At 45.5% G+C, this 19,696-nt stretch overlaps 6 protein-coding genes across 6 annotated transcripts; 2 read left to right on the top strand and 4 right to left on the bottom strand.

Annotated features, from left to right (window-relative positions):
• Window positions 1–15: 15 nt before the first annotated feature.
• FSST1_009989 (uncharacterized protein) lies at window positions 16–1,126 on the top strand (the record flags this gene model as incomplete). The annotated part of the gene is made up of 2 exons (XM_083227012.1): window positions 16–339; window positions 386–1,126. 2 exons carry the CDS (start codon window positions 16–18, stop codon window positions 1,124–1,126), a joined length of 1,065 nt encoding a protein of 354 aa, XP_083085950.1.
• A 1,949-nt stretch (window positions 1,127–3,075) lies between these two features.
• FSST1_009990 (glycoside hydrolase family 55 protein) lies at window positions 3,076–5,590 on the top strand (the record flags this gene model as incomplete). The annotated part of the gene is made up of 6 exons (XM_083227013.1): window positions 3,076–3,339; window positions 3,387–3,473; window positions 3,531–3,672; window positions 3,725–3,888; window positions 3,951–5,376; window positions 5,427–5,590. 6 exons carry the CDS (start codon window positions 3,076–3,078, stop codon window positions 5,588–5,590), a joined length of 2,247 nt encoding a protein of 748 aa, XP_083085951.1.
• A 331-nt stretch (window positions 5,591–5,921) lies between these two features.
• FSST1_009991 (uncharacterized protein) lies at window positions 5,922–11,154 on the bottom strand (the record flags this gene model as incomplete). The annotated part of the gene is made up of 2 exons (XM_083227015.1): window positions 5,922–10,283; window positions 10,336–11,154. The coding sequence occupies 2 exons, from the start codon at window positions 11,152–11,154 to the stop codon at window positions 5,922–5,924; spliced, it is 5,181 nt and encodes a 1,726-aa protein (XP_083085952.1).
• Window positions 11,155–11,769: 615 nt separating this feature from the next.
• FSST1_009992 (uncharacterized protein) lies at window positions 11,770–12,840 on the bottom strand (the record flags this gene model as incomplete). The annotated part of the gene is made up of 1 exon (XM_083227016.1): window positions 11,770–12,840. One exon carries the CDS (start codon window positions 12,838–12,840, stop codon window positions 11,770–11,772), a length of 1,071 nt encoding a protein of 356 aa, XP_083085953.1.
• Window positions 12,841–14,177: 1,337 nt separating this feature from the next.
• FSST1_009993 (uncharacterized protein) lies at window positions 14,178–15,481 on the bottom strand (the record flags this gene model as incomplete). The annotated part of the gene is made up of 5 exons (XM_083227017.1): window positions 14,178–14,545; window positions 14,595–14,662; window positions 14,719–15,095; window positions 15,146–15,250; window positions 15,308–15,481. The coding sequence occupies 5 exons, from the start codon at window positions 15,479–15,481 to the stop codon at window positions 14,178–14,180; spliced, it is 1,092 nt and encodes a 363-aa protein (XP_083085954.1).
• Window positions 15,482–17,145: 1,664 nt separating this feature from the next.
• FSST1_009994 (general substrate transporter) lies at window positions 17,146–19,115 on the bottom strand (the record flags this gene model as incomplete). Its single annotated transcript, XM_083227018.1, has 8 exons — window positions 17,146–17,334; window positions 17,398–17,625; window positions 17,688–17,832; window positions 17,882–18,033; window positions 18,092–18,581; window positions 18,645–18,753; window positions 18,805–19,003; window positions 19,065–19,115. 8 exons carry the CDS (start codon window positions 19,113–19,115, stop codon window positions 17,146–17,148), a joined length of 1,563 nt encoding a protein of 520 aa, XP_083085955.1.
• Window positions 19,116–19,696: the final 581 nt, after the last annotated feature.

A 19,696-nucleotide genomic window follows, 5' to 3' on the forward strand; every position in this document is an offset into this window, starting at 1 on the left:
TTTAATACCCACATAATGGCCTCTCGAAAGCTTCAAATCGGCGTTGCTGGCCTTGGCCGAATGGGTAAACGTCATGCCCAAAACTTCGATCAAAATGTCCCCCGAGCCGTCTTAGTAGCTGTCAGCAGCCCAGACGCTGAAGAGAGAAAATGGGCTGCCGATAATCTCGCCCATGGTGTAGCTATCTACGAAAACTATGATGATATGATAGCTCACCAGGGCTTGGATGCCGTGTGTGTTGCTTCTGCCACTGCTGTGCACGCAGAACAGACAAATGCTGCCATTGCAGCAGGAAAGCATGTCCTATGCGAGAAGCCTCTCGGAACAACTGTCGAGATTGTGAGCTTCTCTCCCCAACCATCTTGGAAGTATACTAACGGTTTAGTCTCAATCTGTTGTTGACACTGCTGCTACGCGTCCAGACCTAAAGGTCATGTGTGGATTTTCCCGTCGTTTCGACGCTTCATATCGCGATGCGTATGAAAAGACAAAGGCAGGCTTGATCGGTCGTCCATCAATCCTCAGAAGTCAGACTTGCGATGTCCTAGACCCGTCAGGGTTCTTTGTCGCATACGCACAGTTCTCAGGAGGCATTTTTGTCGACTGTAGCATCCATGACATCGATCTGGCCATTTGGTTCTTTGGTCAAGAGTCTAAAGTTCGGTCAGTCCATGCCGTAGGTATCACTGCTGTGGAACCAGACCTTCGACAGTACAACGACCGAGATAACGCAGTAGGCGTTGTCGAATTCTACGATGGTCGAATTGCGTATTTGTATGCGTCTCGGATGATGGCTGCCGGACAGGAAGATACCACAGAAATAATCGGAACCGAGGGGAAAATATCCGTCAATCTGATTCCCGTTGAGAACCACGTTCGAATTCATGGACAAGGAGGTATCAGACACGAGCTTCCACAGAACTATTGGGGAAGATTCCAAGCTGCGTTTGCGAGAGAAGCTATTGAGTTTACGGACTGTGTGCTGGACGACACGCCTGTTCCTGTTGAATTGTCATCCGCAGTTTTAGCAGTCCGCATTGCCGCCGCATTGCAACATTCTATGATTACAGGGAACAAAATAGTTTTTGATGAGAGCGGCAATGAGGTTGAAAGGCCTCGACTATAAGGGTTTAAGAATGCGCAGAAAAGAAACAGGATCAACTATCGATAGAGGCTTGACGACTCAATAGGAGGGCGGCTGTATATAGAAAATAATAATAGAGTCCATATTCTCATCCTATGTCCCGTTGAGAAACCAGTTTAATTGGAATACGAGTCATTCCTTTCTTTGGATATTTATCGCGGTTTGTTGAGACGACACTCACTGAGGATGATTGCGACGATTCAGTAGCTGATCGCCACACGGAATGTGTTCCTGATGGTGATGGAGACCTAGACCGTGACGGCGATGGTGGGTCGACATCCACCGCCACTGTCGCAATTGGGCCATCCATTTTCCCGAATATAGTGGTTTGTAAGTGGATGTGAGATCTTTGGTTCCCCAAATGCTGGTTAACCCTACATCTTTAATACATTTACACAAGAGCAGCCACCGATGTAATCTGAGCCCATCCACACGCCTACCCCGCGCAGTCAGCCTCGCCGTTGTAGCACAAGCAAAACGGATGTGAGATGAGTAGAGAGGCATTGTGCATGCAAACGCGGGGCTGTGCACACATACATGCATGCTGCCTAAATCGGGCGTATCCCAACCAGAGTGGGAGCGAAAAGTCCTAGTGTCGGTGTAACAATACTTGGGGAGGACAAGAATCGTCATTGACACTCTATGTAGCATGGTATCTGGGGAGACCTCAACGGCGGTACGTCTACTGGGGAAACTTCTATCTCGCTCGCTGATTTTTGCTTGCTTAGTAAAGGAATAAATGGTACCGTGGGCCATGGTGGGAATGACGTACTGTTCATCAGATCATGGGGGACAAGGCTGTCCCAAAAAGAACGTCTCATCGGCGGCTAATACCCAAGCCGACTTTTCTAGCCGTATCAAAGCATTGGGCGACCGGCTTATTGCCAAGCATTGATTCTAGAAACACAATTGAGAAATGATACTCGATGAAATAACTACTGTGGTCAGCATTGCACACAACTCCCATCATTCCTGTGGCTCCGGTTGCTCCAAGCGCCAAGCAGAACACGACGCTCAGCATTTAGATTAGTAGCACTATATATCGTCTCTAAATCAACCTCATCGCGCATGTCCACTGATCATAGTTATCAGCATTATACAATTCAGTAGTTTCATCATCATGCCTAATATATTTACATTTATAAATAAGATTTGTCTTTGGCTTAATTTCATTCAACCTCGTTACATTTTTTAGACAAGACTGCTGTTGCGAAGTAAAATATATAATAATTACTTATAAAGCTTATTTAAGACCCTGGAAACCTTAGTCAGTAGCAAGGTAAATTTAAAGTATAAAATGTCCTACTATATTATAAGTTCCATGGTAAAACGTTACTTAATAACCACCTTTAATTAACCCTTTTCAGCTATATGTACTATACTTGGACTTATATAGTAGTAAGCTTTAATAAGTCCTTTTAAGAAGATAAAGGCGACAGTGTACTACTTATGCCGCGCAGATTATTGTTTAAAAGGAGTAGACAAAGTCGACATAGTAATAGTGATGTAGATTGAGTTTCTGCATTGGAAATAGCACAGTCATCTGCCTATCGGATGCTGATTTATGCATGGTTCTATCCCAGTGACCGTATAAGCTTAGAAATTCTACAAGGTTTAGTCCAGGCTTAAGGATCTAACAGCTTTCCGACTTGATTTATTTGCCAGAAATCCTGAAATATAGGATTCCGATCGGCAGTAAGATTTTAGTTTAAAACATAAGCGGGCATCATGCAACAACGACGATCTGAAACATCGAAATTGTCTACTAGCGCATGAACAGACTCGGTAATTTCCCAGTACCCACTCCTTCTAGGACACAGCCTCAAACGGTGAGAAGAAAAAGGTTTATATGTAAACATATATATCCCTCTCTAGCTGGTTTCAAGGTTTCAATCGTTTTGGTTCCAAGATCTGAGACTAAACATTCCACCATGTTGAAACAATTGGTTCTCTTTTCACTTGCTGCTGTTGGCGCTAGCGCAGTTCCACAGCAGACCAATTATAGCGCACCTAATGGACCTAGCGGCTACTGGTATGCTGACATGGATCATACAGGAGACTTCAGAGGCAAAGCCCCTTATGTTTCTGACTCTTACGAAGTGTTCAAGACGGTTGCTTCCGGTGACGGGAAATCCATCCAGGATGCCATTGACTCGGGTAACCGCCACAAGATGTGGCTCGCCTCAGAACCACGGGTATGCAATCCATTATGATATTTGAAGCAATTACTTACTTTCCTCAGGTCGTCTATCTCCCTCCTGGTACATACGAAGTTGATAGCACTATCACTCTGCGCACAGACACCATACTGATGGGAAACCCGGCCGATGTAAGCTGATCTTTTGACACTGTTCTTCACGTCATTACGTCGCTAACATTTCTGAAGCCTCCTGTTATCAAACCTGCTGCAGGTTTCAAAGACATGTTCCTCGTCAATGGTACAGACCCAGAAGTTGGTATATCAGGCGAGATTTCTTTTGCTGTTGGTGTGAAGAATATCATTCTTGACACTACCGCTGTCAACGCAAGTAAGTAATACAATTTAACCCTTCAAGGGATTTTTTACTGACTAAAGTCCAGGCAGTGAGTTCACGGCTCTATACTGGGGTGTTGCTCAGGTTTGTCAACTACAAAACATCCAAATCAAGATGCCACCAGCTGGAAAAGATTCTGGACATTCAGGCATTAGACTTGGACGTGGCTCTACTCTCGGTCTGGCAGACATTAGCGTCGAAAACGGTATGGTACGTGCATCATGCCTCATTTCCCATAAGATTGGACTAGTGCTGACGAAAACACGACAAAGAACGGCATATGGCATGACGGACACCAACAAGCTTTCTACAAGAGCGTCAAGTTTATCCGTAATACGATTGGACTGCGTATTGATGGCGGCAACACTATTACCGTATTAAACCCCACATTTGACACTGTTGGAACTGCGGTCAGGCATATCTCAGGCGCACCATTCGTGGGTATCATTGACGCAAAGTCAATTAATTCTGGCATCACATTTGACTCCTCGAACTATCCATCTGTCTTGATCGAGAATCTATCCAAAGATACAGACTCTGATGTGGTGAGATTGCCTAGTGGTGTGGCCTTGGGGAAGGCTAGCCACGTCGACACCTTCACATACGGAAACACAGTTGGCCGCGATCCTGTGTACGGTGGTGAAACGTCCAACACTCCTCGACCCGCAGCTATTGCTCCCGGTGGCCGAATTCCCGCAGTCGCGGCTCCTACATATAGAGACCATCCCATTGGTGATTTCATGAACATCAAGGATCCCAAGCAAAACGGAGGCCAAGTCATCAAAGGCGATGGCAAAGGTAACGAAGTTGAAGCTCTGACAGCTGCTCTCAAATATGCAGTTCAGAACAACAAGATTGCCTACTTTCCGTTCGGAGACTATCGCATCGAGTCAACTCTCACCATTCCAATCGGCTCCCGTATCATCGGCGAAGCCTGGTCCACAATTTCAGCAGCCGGTGACTTTTTCAAGAAAGTCAGTGATCCCAAACCCGTGGTGCAGATCGGCAGTCCCGGTGATGTAGGCACAATCAAAGTGCAGGACATGCGATTCACCGTCGTCGATGTTCTACCTGGAGCTATCATTCTCGAGATCAATGCGGCTGGCAGTAAGCCTGGCGATGTGGCCATTTGGAACTCAGTCATTACCGTTGGCGGTACGCTGGGTGCAAAAGACTTAACCGATAACTGCCGGGATGCTTCGAACCCTTGCCAGGGTGCTTATATCGGCATGCATTTCACAAAGGATTCTTCAGCCTACGTTGAGAACGTGTGGAACTGGGTGGCTGATCACATCACTGAGGAATTTGACGGTGGCTCGAGCATCGCTGGTAAGGGTGGTGCTCTTGTTGAATCGACAAAGGGTACGTGGATACACGCTTTGGGTAGTGAGCATTGGTGGCTGTACCAGCTCAATCTGCGCAATGCCTCCAACGTGGTTGTCAGCATGCTTCAAACAGAAATAAACTACGAGCAAGGCGCAAACGCAGAGAAGTTGATGCCAAGCCCATGGAACCCTGATAAGGGAGGCTGGGGAGATCCGGATTATGCCTGGTGTGGTGCTACCGACGGTTCCTGTCGCATGGGCTTGTCGAATTATGTCAATGGCGGATCCAACATCTACTACTATGGTTCAGCTTCATGGGCATTCTTCAATGGACCTGGATACCAGAGATGTGAAGACGAAATGAAGTGTCAAGGTACGTACTAAGAGTTGTTACTGTGGAACTTATTTACTAACGATTGATAGAATTTATCCACTGGATTGAGAAGACCCCGCAGAACTTGCAAAGTTTTGGCTGGTGTTCCAAGGCTTCCAGTGTTGCCCTACGTTTAGGTAATGGCGATAAGATTATGACTCAACCTGACTTTGGAGGCTCTTGGGGAAGTCTTGTCGGACGGTACACTCCGTAGGTGACAGCAATGTTGAGAGGAATCTAGACACTTGGGCTTTGCCATATACCTCTCCGGCCCCAATGCTTCCTTCTATTGTATATTGATGGAAGAATAAGTTCTCGTTAATATAGGCTACAATGATCGATTGTATGAATGCATGTTGCGGGCAAATTCAATATGAATCGATTTTTCAATATTTTCTCTTTCAATGCAATACATCCATCCTAGTGAAGAACAAGATATTTGTAACAAGTCCCAAAATGCCCCCAAACAACAAAGTGAATATCGCCTGACGATCGTCGCCTAGAATATCAATATATCAATCCAGTGCTGTAGACATATGAAAGTTCTATGACGGACAGTCATCCGGCCGAAAAGTTTCGATGAACCTTCTAATACGATCAACCATAGCAATGCCTCCCTTGAAATCAAACTGCTGACGACCACTTCTATTTTCTGCCCAGATCGCGTTGTCACGAACACACAGGCTCAGTGATTCTTCAAAACCTCGATCAAGCATGATTTCCCAAAGACACTTCAGAGTTTGATCGGATGGATACGTAGTAGTCCCAATATTTGTTGCAGTGTCCTTGTCAGCATCCATGCGGCTAGCAAACATGTCTATAGCCACTGCCACAACCTCGGGTTGTTGCTGCAAAGCTGTGTAAAGTTTCCTTCGAGCATCACCTTCCGTTTTGTCAAGCTGGTTGATAATAGCGGTAACACCTTCTTGAGATAACAGTGACTGTTTTGCTAAGACCTTAAGTGCAGAGGTCCGCATATACTCATTCGAATTCTCCAGCCGCTCAGTAACAGCCTCGATGGTTTCGCGTGGTAGTTGACGTTGGTAGTGGAAGGCGTCTAGCGCGGCCTGTTGCACCTCAATTTCTGGGTTTTGGAGCAGCTCAGTCACAGCCTCCGCAGCTTCTGGAAGTAATTCCCACTGCGTTCCCAGCACGTCCAGAGCAGCATCTCGTACATCAGATTCCTCAGCTCTAAGCTGCTTTACGACGGCTCTAATAATGTCGTGGGGCAGTTCTGGCTGGCTCTTGAAGGCTCCTAATATTCCCTTTCGTATTTGCGCATCTGGATCGTTAAGCTCTCTGGCTATAGACCTAATGACGGCTTTGGGTAATTCCGATTGCTTCGTTAGAGCGATCAAAGAAGCTTTTGAAATGTCTGTTGCCGCGTCTTCAAGTCGTTGAGTAAGAATATGAACCGACGTTTGAGGTAGATCTGTTTTGCCTCCTAAAATACTCCTGATAGCCCGGTGGCTACTCTCCCCTGTATCTTCAATCCGTCGTATAATAACATCAATGAGGACTTGAGGTAAAACTGGCTTCCATGAGAAATACCTAGCCGCTAATTCAACAATATACTTCTCGTCATTAGTTAGTTTAGAAATAGTGCGAAGGACTGGACCAGGGAGTGGTGAGTGAGCCCCTAAAGCTCTCACAGCCCCTTCTCGTACATGCTCATTTCTGTCGCCAAGGGATTCAGCCATCTTTTGTACTGTTTCTCTTGGTAGCGCTGTTTGATTTTGCAAAACTTCTAAAGCAGCTTTCCGCACACCCCAGCTATCGTGAGACAGTAATTCAACAACTGCATTAACTTTTGCCTGAGTTAACTGGGATTGCGCTGGCAGGGTGCTCAGATCCGGCTTTAGTAACTCAAGGTCGCTGGCCGTCAGAAGCCCTTTAATGGCTTCAATCGTTGTTTGAGGCAAGTTTGACTGAGAGTTGAAGATTTCAAACACGGCTTCTTGTACCTCAGGTTCTGAGGTCTCAAGTCGCGCTGTCATAGCATTAATTATTGATTGAGGTAAATTCTCCTGATTGTGGATTTTTAGCACGGTCTCCGAATAGCCAAACGTCTCTATGATGGCCATGATAAGTCCAGGACACCTTATTGTCTTGAATCTCAAAGACATCAATCTAGACTCTTGTGTATAAGTGTCTGGTTGTTCGACGTGCTTGATAATGTCTTCGATCTCTGTTCCAGATAAAACTGACTGCTTTAACAATAGCGTCAATGCAGCATGTCTTACAGCATAGTTCTGATATTGAAGCTGCTTGAATATAACTCTTATAGTGTCTGACGGTAACGATGTTTGTCTTTCAAGTAAATTTATCGCAGCCTTTCTTGCATCTGGATTTGCCTCTTTTTCGAGCTTGTTCGTGATGAGCTCAACAGTACTTTCAGAAAATTGATTGCAACAGCCCTCAAGAGCGTTTAGCGCGGCGATTTGTACACCAGACTCCTGATCTTCCTCGATCTGCTGAGTGATGACTTGGATGGTGTCTGTAGGAAGCTGACACCGACAATACGAAAGGGCATTTAGCAAAGCCAATTTCTTGCTTGGACATTGACTGACAAGCTGCTCGGTGATAACCTCGACGAGAACGTTAGAGAAGCCGCAATCTAGATTAAGGTCCCTTATTCTGTCAGGTAGGTTCTCAGTGTCCACCAATCGCTTGACGCACGCCTTGGCAAATGGCCTACGCGCTAATGACTGACATTGGTAGCGCAAACGGTTTCGACCGTCCCGTGGTGTTTGACGCGTTGAAATTATGTGTTTCTCGAGCCTTTGAACAACAGCATCGCTGTCCTCGTCGGATAAATTAGACTGGCCCATCAGGACAATAATAATCTTGTCATGGAACTGTTTGTTGACGTCCTTGTTGTCATTTAGAAGTCCGAATAGGATATGAATCTCCTTTTCTCGCAATGTAGACACTCCTCTCAATGCACCCAACGCGGTATCAATCAATCTCCAATGACTTTCTAGAATAAGTGACACTATTACTTCCAACACTTCCTGGGACAAAGTACGTCTTCCAATCACTTTCAGAATAGTTATTTTGGTTTCTGTTTGTCCTTGTTGAAGTGCAATTCGAAGTGAAGTATTAGGAAATTCGGTTTCCATGGCCAGGCTTGCTCTTTGCCTGAAATTACATTCAAATAAAAGCCAATCCGATAGACGTTTTTCGAGAGGGTCACGGTACGAGCGGTGTTCAGTTGCAGAAATACTTACTTCACTTAAGCAGTGCATAACTAATCGCTGATGCGAGGGTCCCAGCAGATCCAGTGGCTCTTTTTCGATCTCATCGAATAGTTCATGACCGTGACCTTCTTTATCCAAAAGACCAGCAACAAAACGCCACATGATATTGTATCCTGCGTTATACTTGTGCTGCAGCAAAAAGTGACGCGGGTTGATCATCTTGACAATCTTCTTATCAAGCAGTGTGCACTTCATATCAACACTCCCTTTCCAGTGGCGCACAAAGTATCGCGCCGCAAAGTACTCCTGGAATGTCAAATGTATGAAGTGATAGAGTTGGTTGGATGGCTCGGTTGATTTATCGGAGGTTCGTAGAAACGACAGGCAAGGTAGACTTTGGTCTAATGACAAGAAGAGTTCTGAATCCTCGTTCGCACAGTTCCTGTCGTCAAGATCGAACTCTATCCGGTCTACAACTAGTCCAGCGAAGGCGAGGTACTCTAAGAATTGCAGCTCTGTTTCGACCTCCTTTTCGACGACTCTTTGACGAGCAGTGCGTAAGGACTTGGCTTTGGCCTTTTCAAGTCTTTCCGCGTCTTTTTTCCAGAGGCTCGTCTGGATGGCCTGGTAAAGTGAAGTCATTGTGTCAGGGTTCTCGGTGTTATTTGAATTCATATCGTTCCAACAGTAGCAGAAGGCGTCGAGTTGGATTGGTATCCGAACAAGGCCCCAAACTAACTCGTGGCAATAGAGAAACTCCTTGAGTTCACTCACGTTCTCATTGTGAACTTTATCGATGTACTCGTCGATCTGTGTTTCGTTGAAGCCGATAGTCTCCAGCTCAAGATCGACCTTGACGCCGTGGGGAAGACTCGCAGATGGTCGTGATGTAATAATAACATTAGGTTGGCCGAGGAGGTGGGATAGAAAGTCAGACATGTGTCGAGAATCGCTAACACCAACCACTTCATCCCAACCATCGAGGAGAAATAGGGTTCGATTCTGTGCCAGTACATTGTTGATCTCTTTTGCGAAGTGTGTGCTACCGTCAATCCTAGGCTTCTCTGACGATTGGAAAAACTCATAATCGAAAAGAGTCGTGAGATCAAAACACGAGCTAGGAAGCTGTTTCAAGTGCCGAAGAGGAATCCAGAGCACTCGATCGAACAAGTCATTCCACATCTCATTTTCCATGAAATCATGAATTATCTTCTTGCACAAAGTGGTTTTACCAATTCCGGCGCGTCCACGGATAAGAATCCTTCGAGGCAAAATATCGATATCGTCAGACTTTTTTTGTTTATCAAAGATATTTGTCAAACTGATATTGTCATCGCCAGCTTGCAACTCAAGCCTTTGTCTCTCGAGAAGTGTGAAGGGCGAACCCTTCTCATCTCGACTGGACGTACCCCTCTCTGCCTGTCTCACAATGGCGAGGTTGATGTAGGATTGACCCTTATCGACAGGTTTCCCCGATAGCCGTTCGATTTTGAGCCTCTCCTCGGTATAGCACTTTTCACGTATCCAAGCATCGGCTTGTTCAAGAAGTGTTCCAGTTCGTATAATGTCGATAAATCCACGTACAGTCCCAACAACCTGTCTGTAATCTGCTTCATCCGCACGAAACTTATTCATCATCACATGAGTCCGGTCAAGAGTAATTCGCATCGGTACGCAATCCAGAGTTGCCGAGTCCATGTCGACGAGCTGTTACATAGATTAACATAATGAACAAATGCAAGTTTTAGAGTTATCTCACCAGTTTTTTTTCACAAGTTAGAAACCATGAAAGGAACCATGAAAGGAACCATGAAAGGAACCATGAAAGGAACCATGAAAGGAACCATGAAAGGAACGGAATCTTCGCAGTTAGGAGTGTATACCGTTTTTCATAAAAAGTAGCCACTTTCAAGTCCTCTTCACGGTGCTTTATACAAAATCTTGTGAACTCGGATACAAGATGCACGAGTTTAGACTCCGATGACTTCACCCAATCAAGGAGTCCAGTCAATCGTTCCTTTTGAATTAATCCCCAAGCGTGTAGACCTGGCTGTGCAAACTTTGCTATGTCCGCAAACGAAGTTCCTCGGAATGGCGTTGCGAGAAAGACAATCCCACGCGTGGCGTCTTCGATCGCCTTGTAACCGTCCTTAGCCATAATAAGAGCCTTGATAAGGATAACTCCTCCGAGACATGAGGCAATGAAGAGAAATCTTCGATCTTTCTCGGAGAGTAAACTAAGAAGACCATGAAGTAGGGATTCAGCAAGCTCTTCGATTCCAAAAGGGACTGAATCGTTGGTTTCGAACATGGCAGCTGGCCAGTTGCAGGTATAGATGCGAGTACCTGGAACCTCTTTGGGAAGCATTTCGCTGTCAATCAGCCAGTTGACGTTTTGCCCATCTGACTCCTTATATGTCCAAGTATCGGGCGACTTTGTATCAAGACCATGAATGGCAATGATGTCAATGCCCGTATCTCGCTCGGATATGGTCTCGGCATTTGGCTCGACGAGTTTGAATTCGACGGGGCGCGGTCGTTCGACGGCTTGCGCTCGGGGTGTCACGCCCTCAGGCATCGTAATAACAGGGACAGGCCTTCAAAAACAAAATGAATAACGTTCTTATAGTATCGGCAGAAGAAAGGATAAAGTTTACTCCGGCAATGGAGAATAGTAGAATAGCGAATTGGTCACAGTTTCGTCTTTACTCGCATTCGTAAATGGTGAGGATGTTGTGTTTTGGAACGATTGCTACCTTGTTAGCGACAGATTTTGGAATGGACATCTCTGTCAAGCATCATTGCCACCCATGTGATAAGTGCAGCAGCAATCTTTGTGCCACTGTCGCAATTGCCAAGTAGTTTATTCTGGTAAGCAGCATAATCCCCTCACATTGTAGCCAATAAACTTTAATTCATTGCTTCGGGCGACTGGATTGGACCGTACATGCATATCAGGCACCTCCTGTCTGATGTACCTATACACTGAAAACTACCTGACCTGAGAGAAAAGAGGGGATATCAAGATACGTGGCAAGTTAAGCGCCTTGATGCAATGCAGGTTTCAGCTCGGCTATGGTATCAAGAAACCTGGCAATCTCAGCGCGCCATGATCTGACTCTAACACACACAACTTACAGTGCTATTTTCCCCATGTTTCTGTTGACTACCTACCCAGTTAAATAACCATCGCTTATTGTTCCTCGATGTGTTTCATCCTTTTCCTTTGGTAGCTCCGCGCAGTAGCCCAATTACCAATAAAGACGCAGCAGAACACGACCAAGAACAATCCCACAGCGGCTAATGGCCCTAAGATAGAAAATACAGTAAAGCCGTATGAAGCCGATTGGAAAGCGCTGTCGCTCTGGAGGGCCTCAGTGGCTAGGCCAACTTGCATGGCTGTCAGCACAAGGGCAACTAAAACAGTAGAGCTTGCAAGCAAAGCAAAGTTGTCCCTGAAGAAGGTACTGTACTGGTACCAATGGGTCATATACCCTTGAAGCGGGGTTTCCCAGAAGAAGTAAATCTTATCCAGTCGACTCAGGCGAAGCTCCCCATAGAGGAAACGTCGATCAATTGAGTTGTACATGGGTGATGAATTCATTAATTCCCGGACAGCTATTCTCCACACCATCCAATCTACCTCCTCTGGAATCAGACGCATCTCCTTGGCAATGTGGAAGTCGCTCTCGTATGTGATAAGGGCCGCATAAGAATTGAGGAAGCCCAGGGCGCGTTCTCGTAGATCCTTGCAATTACACCGGGTTCCAAGATTGTCGCAAGAAAGGAACTCCTTCCAAAAGCATGGCTCAAGGAGGAAGCGCGATAAAGGCTTGATAAAAATGTACCCAGTATCCCACACGAGATGCAGGTCTAGCTTCTCAGTGATGATGATCTTCCGGCTGATCATACAATGTTCATGGAGTGGATGCGGGGGTCTGGGTCGACCAGCAATCCACAGCCAGTCGTGTATCCTTGTAAGGCGGTCAAGATTGAGCTCTTCATCCAGGATTTTGGTCAGCTGGTGCACACCATCTTCATTACAAGTAAAACCAGGCGAAGCCGAAATGTAGGCTGTCAAGTCATCGTGTTCCGTTCTTCTCGACGCGGGCAAAAGTGACGTGAGATCATCTTCTGAGACTTGCAAGTCCTCATGTTCTTGGGCGTTGGTTTTCTTCAAGAGGTGTTGTTTGAAAGGAGGAGGCTCCTGAGGCTTCTTGTTAGAACCAGTGCGGATGGTTGATAATTGAATATCGCTATTCATCTCTGATGACGTTCTGGTTCATGAAGGTGAGTTGATTTATGGTGCCTCGGTATTAACAGAAGCTATCGCTGGTTCTTATAGATATCAGAGTGATCTTCAGCCGTATCAAAAATTCGAATGCTTGGCCTAATTGATACGTATATGCGAGCCAGTATTTCGTTTGTCACATACTTAAAGAGTATTCGCATTTCCTCAGCTCTTTACCGGTGACAGTGCCGATGTCACCATGTCAAAATTGGTAGTCCACAGAGATTTTGACGAGGTACCTACCTGTGGAAATAACTCAGTGGCTTGGGTGGGGCTTGATAGCTGAAAACCCCATGTAGCTTGGCATGGCTTGAGGGGCGGATAAATTAATGATGACAGTCGACCTGCATGTCGTTGGGGCGAAAAGTGTGGCACCGCAAGGGAGACATGAGGGAACAGGAAACTGTGTAGTCCAGAATGGCAGTTCTAGCTTCACATTGGACTTGAAACGACATACCATTTTGACATTCGAAGTGAAGTTCGTTGTTAACCTGATTAGGGATATGCAACTAAGGTTTCGGGGTGGAGAGAATTGGGCGACAACCCGGTACTCTGTAGTAAAAGTCGAGATAAATACCGACAGCAAGACAGCAGAAGCTGCACCTGTGCCTTGGTTCAGAATTTGGTTGCATTTTTGCTCTCACCGATACAAGCCAAGAGTGACACAACAGCGCAGTTATTGGCTAGACGCACCAGCCTCATCGTGACACAACACAAGGACGTGTAATTATGTATCCATGTCACAGCGAGCCAGGCAAAATTCTAATATCCAGGACACTTAAAATGCTTTCTAAAGGAGAGTCTATTAGAGGATAAGATTGGAGTAACACAATGGAAAACAATTCACCCGGCTGAATCGTGAGTGACGCTAGCGGATTTACATTGAACCAAAAACATGGGATAGCCATGAAGCTGACTTGCGGAAGTTGGTTCCCCGCTGCATTATCTCAAATGATTATTTGCAACCCTATCAAACTCCCCAAAAAAGAGCCGCTCACAAACAGCTGCCTCCTGACTAATTCTGCGGTCCAGTCCGCAACACTAAATTAACTTATAGGTTCCAGACGATAATAATAGTTAATAAATTAGTATAGGGTAAACTCAACCGATTACTAAAACAAGCTTATCCATTTTCGGAAATAGCCCGGTAAATACTATCTTATTAACTATCTTATCGGCTATCTTATCGCCGAACTTCACTCAATTCAACGGGTAAGATTATCATGGCTTCCTCATTAGTCCAATAGCAGTTTTCAAATCTTTTATTCCAACTAAAACGTTTATATATAAGATGCCACAAACATTCTTCCTCATCGAACAAGGTCTTCGGTAGATTTATGTGGTCCCCCTGATGTAGTTGCTCGATCGAATGTTTGCATCTCTACGTCCACATTGACATAGATCTTCTTTCTCGATGAGCTATCATCAAGTTCCTCCCAATCACCTTCTCCTTCGTCAAGACCCGTTGTTCCACCGCCCCTGCTTCGTGCCACTGCTTGTGAAGTAATCGTCGCTCGGTTGGGCCCTGAGAAAGGTGTAGTGTGGGCAGGAGAGCTGTCTGAATTGCTGTCGAAACGGAAGTGTCGGCTGGCCAACTGTCGCAATGAGGGTAGTGAACCGGCCACAATTCCTATTCCCGACTCGAGGATGGACCAGATGACGATATGTGTTACGTTATCTGATTCGGGTTAGAAAGAGACGATGTTTATGGTTCAAGGAATACTAACAAAGATAATTAGGGATGATAACGTAGTATTTGACATAGGGAAGTCGGACGATTGTGCAAAGTGATGCCCTTTTGTAAGAATTAGTACAAGGTTAGTCAATCCACCAGATTGACATTGAACTTACAAAGCAGCCAGGCCAAGGATAGCCGCAAGTGAGACCTTGGTTGCCAACTTCATGTTGGTTTTGTAGAGCATAAATATAGGTAAGATAGCGCAGATAAAGTCAGTGACAACCGCGCCAGTTGACACAAGATATCCAAGACTTGCAATGACAATTGTCGGAGCGCATGTCCCCTCATGACCCCACGCTGTAGATATTGGACGACAAATAACGAAAAGCCCGATAATAACAGTGGTAATAGAAACCAGCGCAAATGCAAGGGTAGACCAGATGATGATACGGTGGGTTTTGACAACAGCAATGCGAAGAAGGGTAACGCAGATAGAGCTTTTGAGGAATAGTAATGAGATACAGTACGTGATTTGGAAGAACCACAAAAACTGAATAGATTAGTCAATTGGTCTGCATCTTGCTGTGATAATACTTATACCTTTCGGCCATCGTTCTGGAGATAAGCATTTAGATCGACATCTTTAGTGCCGAGCCCAGCATAGGTGCTACGTGCGACAATGGCGCTGACGCCCACGTATAGCATCTAACATCCAAGTCTGTTAGTATGATGCTATAAAGAAGTGAGTAGCACATTACTCACCCAACCGAAAAGCATAAGGCCATCGTCCATGCCAAACGTCTTGTATCGTAGACGAACCCAACATCTCGACGTAATTATGATCGTAGTAATAATTAGGAAAATTATAGTAACAATAAGTAACGAACGCCCAATGCCAGTAGGATCTACTGACGTTGCGTTGGCGTCAAGTGCCATAGAGAAAACGGGAATATGTGCATTTAATTTTTCGGGAAAAGAGGGAACGACCAAGAAATATTCACTTTTAATAGAAAACCTAGATCTACTAAGCACGTTCCCCTTTTGATCCATTCGTTTTAACTTTGACTATGCACGCTAATCGTTGACCATCAAAGGAGCGTATTGGCTGGCTTACGAAAGTGGCTTAGAGTTAAGATGACGGACCAGCTAAGCCCGAGCTCTAGCTTCTCCTGCGATTTGCTTCTGGTGCAATTAGCAGTAATTAGGACAGCCCTTTTTTCTTGGTGATCCACATATTTAGTTTACTGTCTCAGCATTAGATGAATTTACTTGGCTGCCGTCCCAGCCATTTCGTGTCAATTACTGTTAGTGATTATATTGTTGGCTATGAATGTGGTTCACATAATAAGCTTACCAACTCACACACAAGGCGGCAGGCAGGTCTGATGCAATCCCGATTACTACACATCGAATACAGCTGTCGGATGGAGAACCGGGGTTTATCTGCTCCAGATAATCTAGCATCAATCCAACGTCCCGATCTTTAGCAATGTGACTTATCACTAATCTTGTGTTTTAACCAGGCTAGGGGGTCGGGGACAGTAGCCGAAGGATTTAGCTGGGAGATCGGCGGTTTTTAGCGCAGGCCGTTCCACCGGTTTGATGACCCGAGTCTAGACCATCGATCCAGTTCCCACTAGCCATTGTTGCCACCTGCTCTCAAGAAAGTGGTTAATTTGATCTGAAAAAGGAGCCTCAGGACGGTTGAGATACCATCTTGGCGCCAATCATGGGTCGCCAGGCCCTTCAGACCGTAAGACGAAAATGTCAACATGAGTGTCTAGGTGTCATAGCATGATTGACAACTAACAATTGGGTGAAACTCCACGTTTCGCCACCACACAACTCAATGCAAAATACATCGCGCGAGTCAGTTGTCCTCCAGCACATCGTAGACAATCGTCATAACTCTTGGCACTTATCCCTCATTAGTGTAACCATCGATCTTGGTATGTGGGGACAAAGTTCCAGGGCGAGCTATTTTCTTGGTTGATTGATGACTGACTCGTATTGACAAGGACAATATTGTCTTAGCAATTTCGGGTGGAAATAACATTTTCCAAGGGTCAACTTACCGAGTGGGAGGTTACATTCCTCCAGCTCTCTCAATTGGTTAATAAATGCAATATCCAAGGACGAGCCAGCCTTAATGATTGGCGGCAATGATCCGGCCGTCTGGCACGGCAGGGGCGCCGGAAAGGCTGATTTTACGAAGTCAAAGCGTTTCTGACTAACGGCGATAAATCTTGGTCTGAATGTAGCGTTTTTTCCACATGTAGGGTAAATCTTGCGATCAATCATTATACCTGCAACTTGTGTTAACACATGTCATTACGCCACAATTTCCCAATGTCATCACTACATTACGGTGTCGCGACGAAACTAAGCAATAAAAACAATACTGAGTGTATGCCGACCTACTTGACCTAGAACTCCTTTGATGAGAGAAGGCTACAGTAATTTAAAGCATGCCGTATAGCTGCGCAACAATTCCATCAAAAGGCCAGGTACAATGGTCGCCAACGTCTCTCTTTTATACGTTTCTCAATTTTAAGATAGGAATACGTATTATAACAAATCTCTTCTTTCTTCACGATCTATCAAGTCTTCACCTGAACCTGATCATCATTATGTCCAGGCTCGTTATTTATTGAAACTGTATCTTCAAAATCTTTTCCTCCTTCCAATTGCCCAATGCGGCGTTCAGCATCACTCAACTGAATGTTTTGAGGGCGGAAAGGATTGAAAGCTGTCGCAAATAGGGCATCAATCTCTTCAAGGGCGCGACCCTGTTCAGAAGGAAAACAAATTAGATATTAAACTCGTAGAAATTTCGATGACGTAAAGCTCACCTTTGTTTCGGGAAGAAAGACGAAAGTGAAAATTAGTGCTAGCGCGGATATGCCACCAAACACCCAGCCAACACCGAAGTGGAGATCTGCAATAAGGTACGGGATGGAGTAATTGGTAACAAATGCCCAGACGACATTCCATGCTGCTCCTAGCGATTGTGTCTTTTCTCGAACAGCCGAATTCGGAATTTCGCTGCCAAGAAGATATGGGATGGAAGCACTGCCCATCTGGAGGATGATTTTGTTAGTATAATTGATCGTGAATTGAGAGAGATTATGTTTTGACCAACATTGTAAGAAAAGGAAAACAGCATGAAAGCAGCTGCAACGGTGCTCTTCTCGGTTTCTGTCTTGTTTGGTTTCGCGCCAAGACCTGCTAACAGGAACAACCAGAGAGCTTGCAGGGGATAGCTGATCATGAGAGTTTTTCGACGACTGCAAACACGTTAATTACATAAGTCTCTTAGGTACTCAGTAGACCCACCCCAGACTGTCGACCATATACATGGCTGGGCAAACAGCAATCATGCCGAGAACGCTTGTGATAATGGGATAGGTGAAAGCCTGGTAGCTGCTGTAACCATTTTGTTTATAGAACACCGTCTGGTAAGTCGATGAGAATGCTTGGCCCGTTGCCTACAGCTCAATGTTAGTCATGTTTTGTTTGGGGTGCCAATGAAGCATAGTCACTGACCTGCTGGAAGAAGTAAAATGCAAATACGATCATTGTACGTCGCAAGTTTGTCCCGCGGAAGAGGTCAGACCATGGCCCTTTGTGAACTTGCTCCCTCAAAGTTTCCTTGATCAGTTTGATCTCCTCGTCACATCGACCCTCATCAAAGTCGGACTTGCTTCGCAGACGCTGTAAACAAGCAACTGCTTCTTCTTCACGATCCTTTGATAGAAGCCATCGAGGCGAGTTTGGAATAAAAAAACACGAAAGCAGTAAGTACTGTCGAGGTGGGTTAGAGATTGAGAGGTCAATTGAAGTTGAGTTCAACCACTCACAAGCGGGGAAAACAAGCTGTATGCCTGTAACTGTTTTCCAACCCACACCATCTGTGTATGTAGAATATGCTTTGTTGAGACCACTTGCCATGAGGGATCCAGCGGCGAGGAAGAGCTGTAGAGAGATGACAACGAGGCCGCGGAAAGGAGCTGGGACAATTTCTGCTTGGTATGTGCTAAACGCAAATAAGTCAGAGACGGACAGTATGAGGACGTTTTAGGATGGAAGGTTCGCTTACGTTACTGCAACTTCAACCAAACCAACCGAGACATAGACAACAATACGGCCCACGAGGAACTGTGCAAAACGTCCTGTTCCATAACCAGCGTCGGCAGCTGTAATTTCCACTGGAGGCGAACGTGTAAGCTAGACACATGTTGTCAAACGAGTCTACTTACAAATAACACCAATAACGGAGATGATTGAGAGAAAAACAAAAACGATGCGATGGCCAAGCTTTTCAATCGCTGGACCTGCAAACAAACATCCAAGAAACTTGCCGATGAAAGGTATCGATGATATGATTGACGTTTCGGAGGCTGTAAAGGCATGTTTGTTTGTCTCGGCATTGTAACTCCCAAATTGGTTGATGAAACCCTAGATAGTCAGTCTACGATCAAGTACCTGTGCTACTAACAATGAGGAACGGTTTACCCACTGGATTAGCTAGAATACCACCGAAACTACCGGTATCGTAACCAAATAGCATATCACCCACGAGAAGGCAGGAACAAGAAAAGATTAACAGGGGGGAGACAGAACCCCATGCTGAGCGTTGGCTGGCCATGACTTGACTGCTATTATAGGGGCTATCTAATTCATCAATTTTGAACGAAGCAGAGACGGAATCGGACTCATTTAACGGTATCAACCCGGAGAAGAGGAGCCGGCCTTCATCTTATGTAGAAGCGCTCTGGAGCTTGCTACTACGTTCCCCTCTCTTGACGAACCAACTAGCAATACTACTTTGACAAGGTCACTAGGCTTCTGGCTGGAATCCATTCTACTCTTAGCCAAACGAATCCGAGTAAATCCGGGTTGATCCCAATCAATATTGGCTGGATATGCGGAGGAAGGAGGGGGTTCCGAGTGACAGGGGGTTATGGCAACAGAAGCTCCAATCAATTCGTCATTTGATCTTGTCACATCGTGCTTCCGGAACCCAACAATGGTGCCGAGCGATGAGCCGGGTACGACAATCTTGGGTCTGCTGAAAGCAATAACAGTCCTGTCAAATAAAAATAGCCGGCGGTTATTATACGGAAATTCGATCTAAGCTATTGCGCGGTT

The sequence above is a fragment of the Fusarium sambucinum genome, chromosome II (assembly GCF_050947815.1).
Source record: "Fusarium sambucinum isolate potato_lamoka chromosome II, whole genome shotgun sequence".
Taxonomy (NCBI): domain Eukaryota; kingdom Fungi; phylum Ascomycota; class Sordariomycetes; order Hypocreales; family Nectriaceae; genus Fusarium; species Fusarium sambucinum.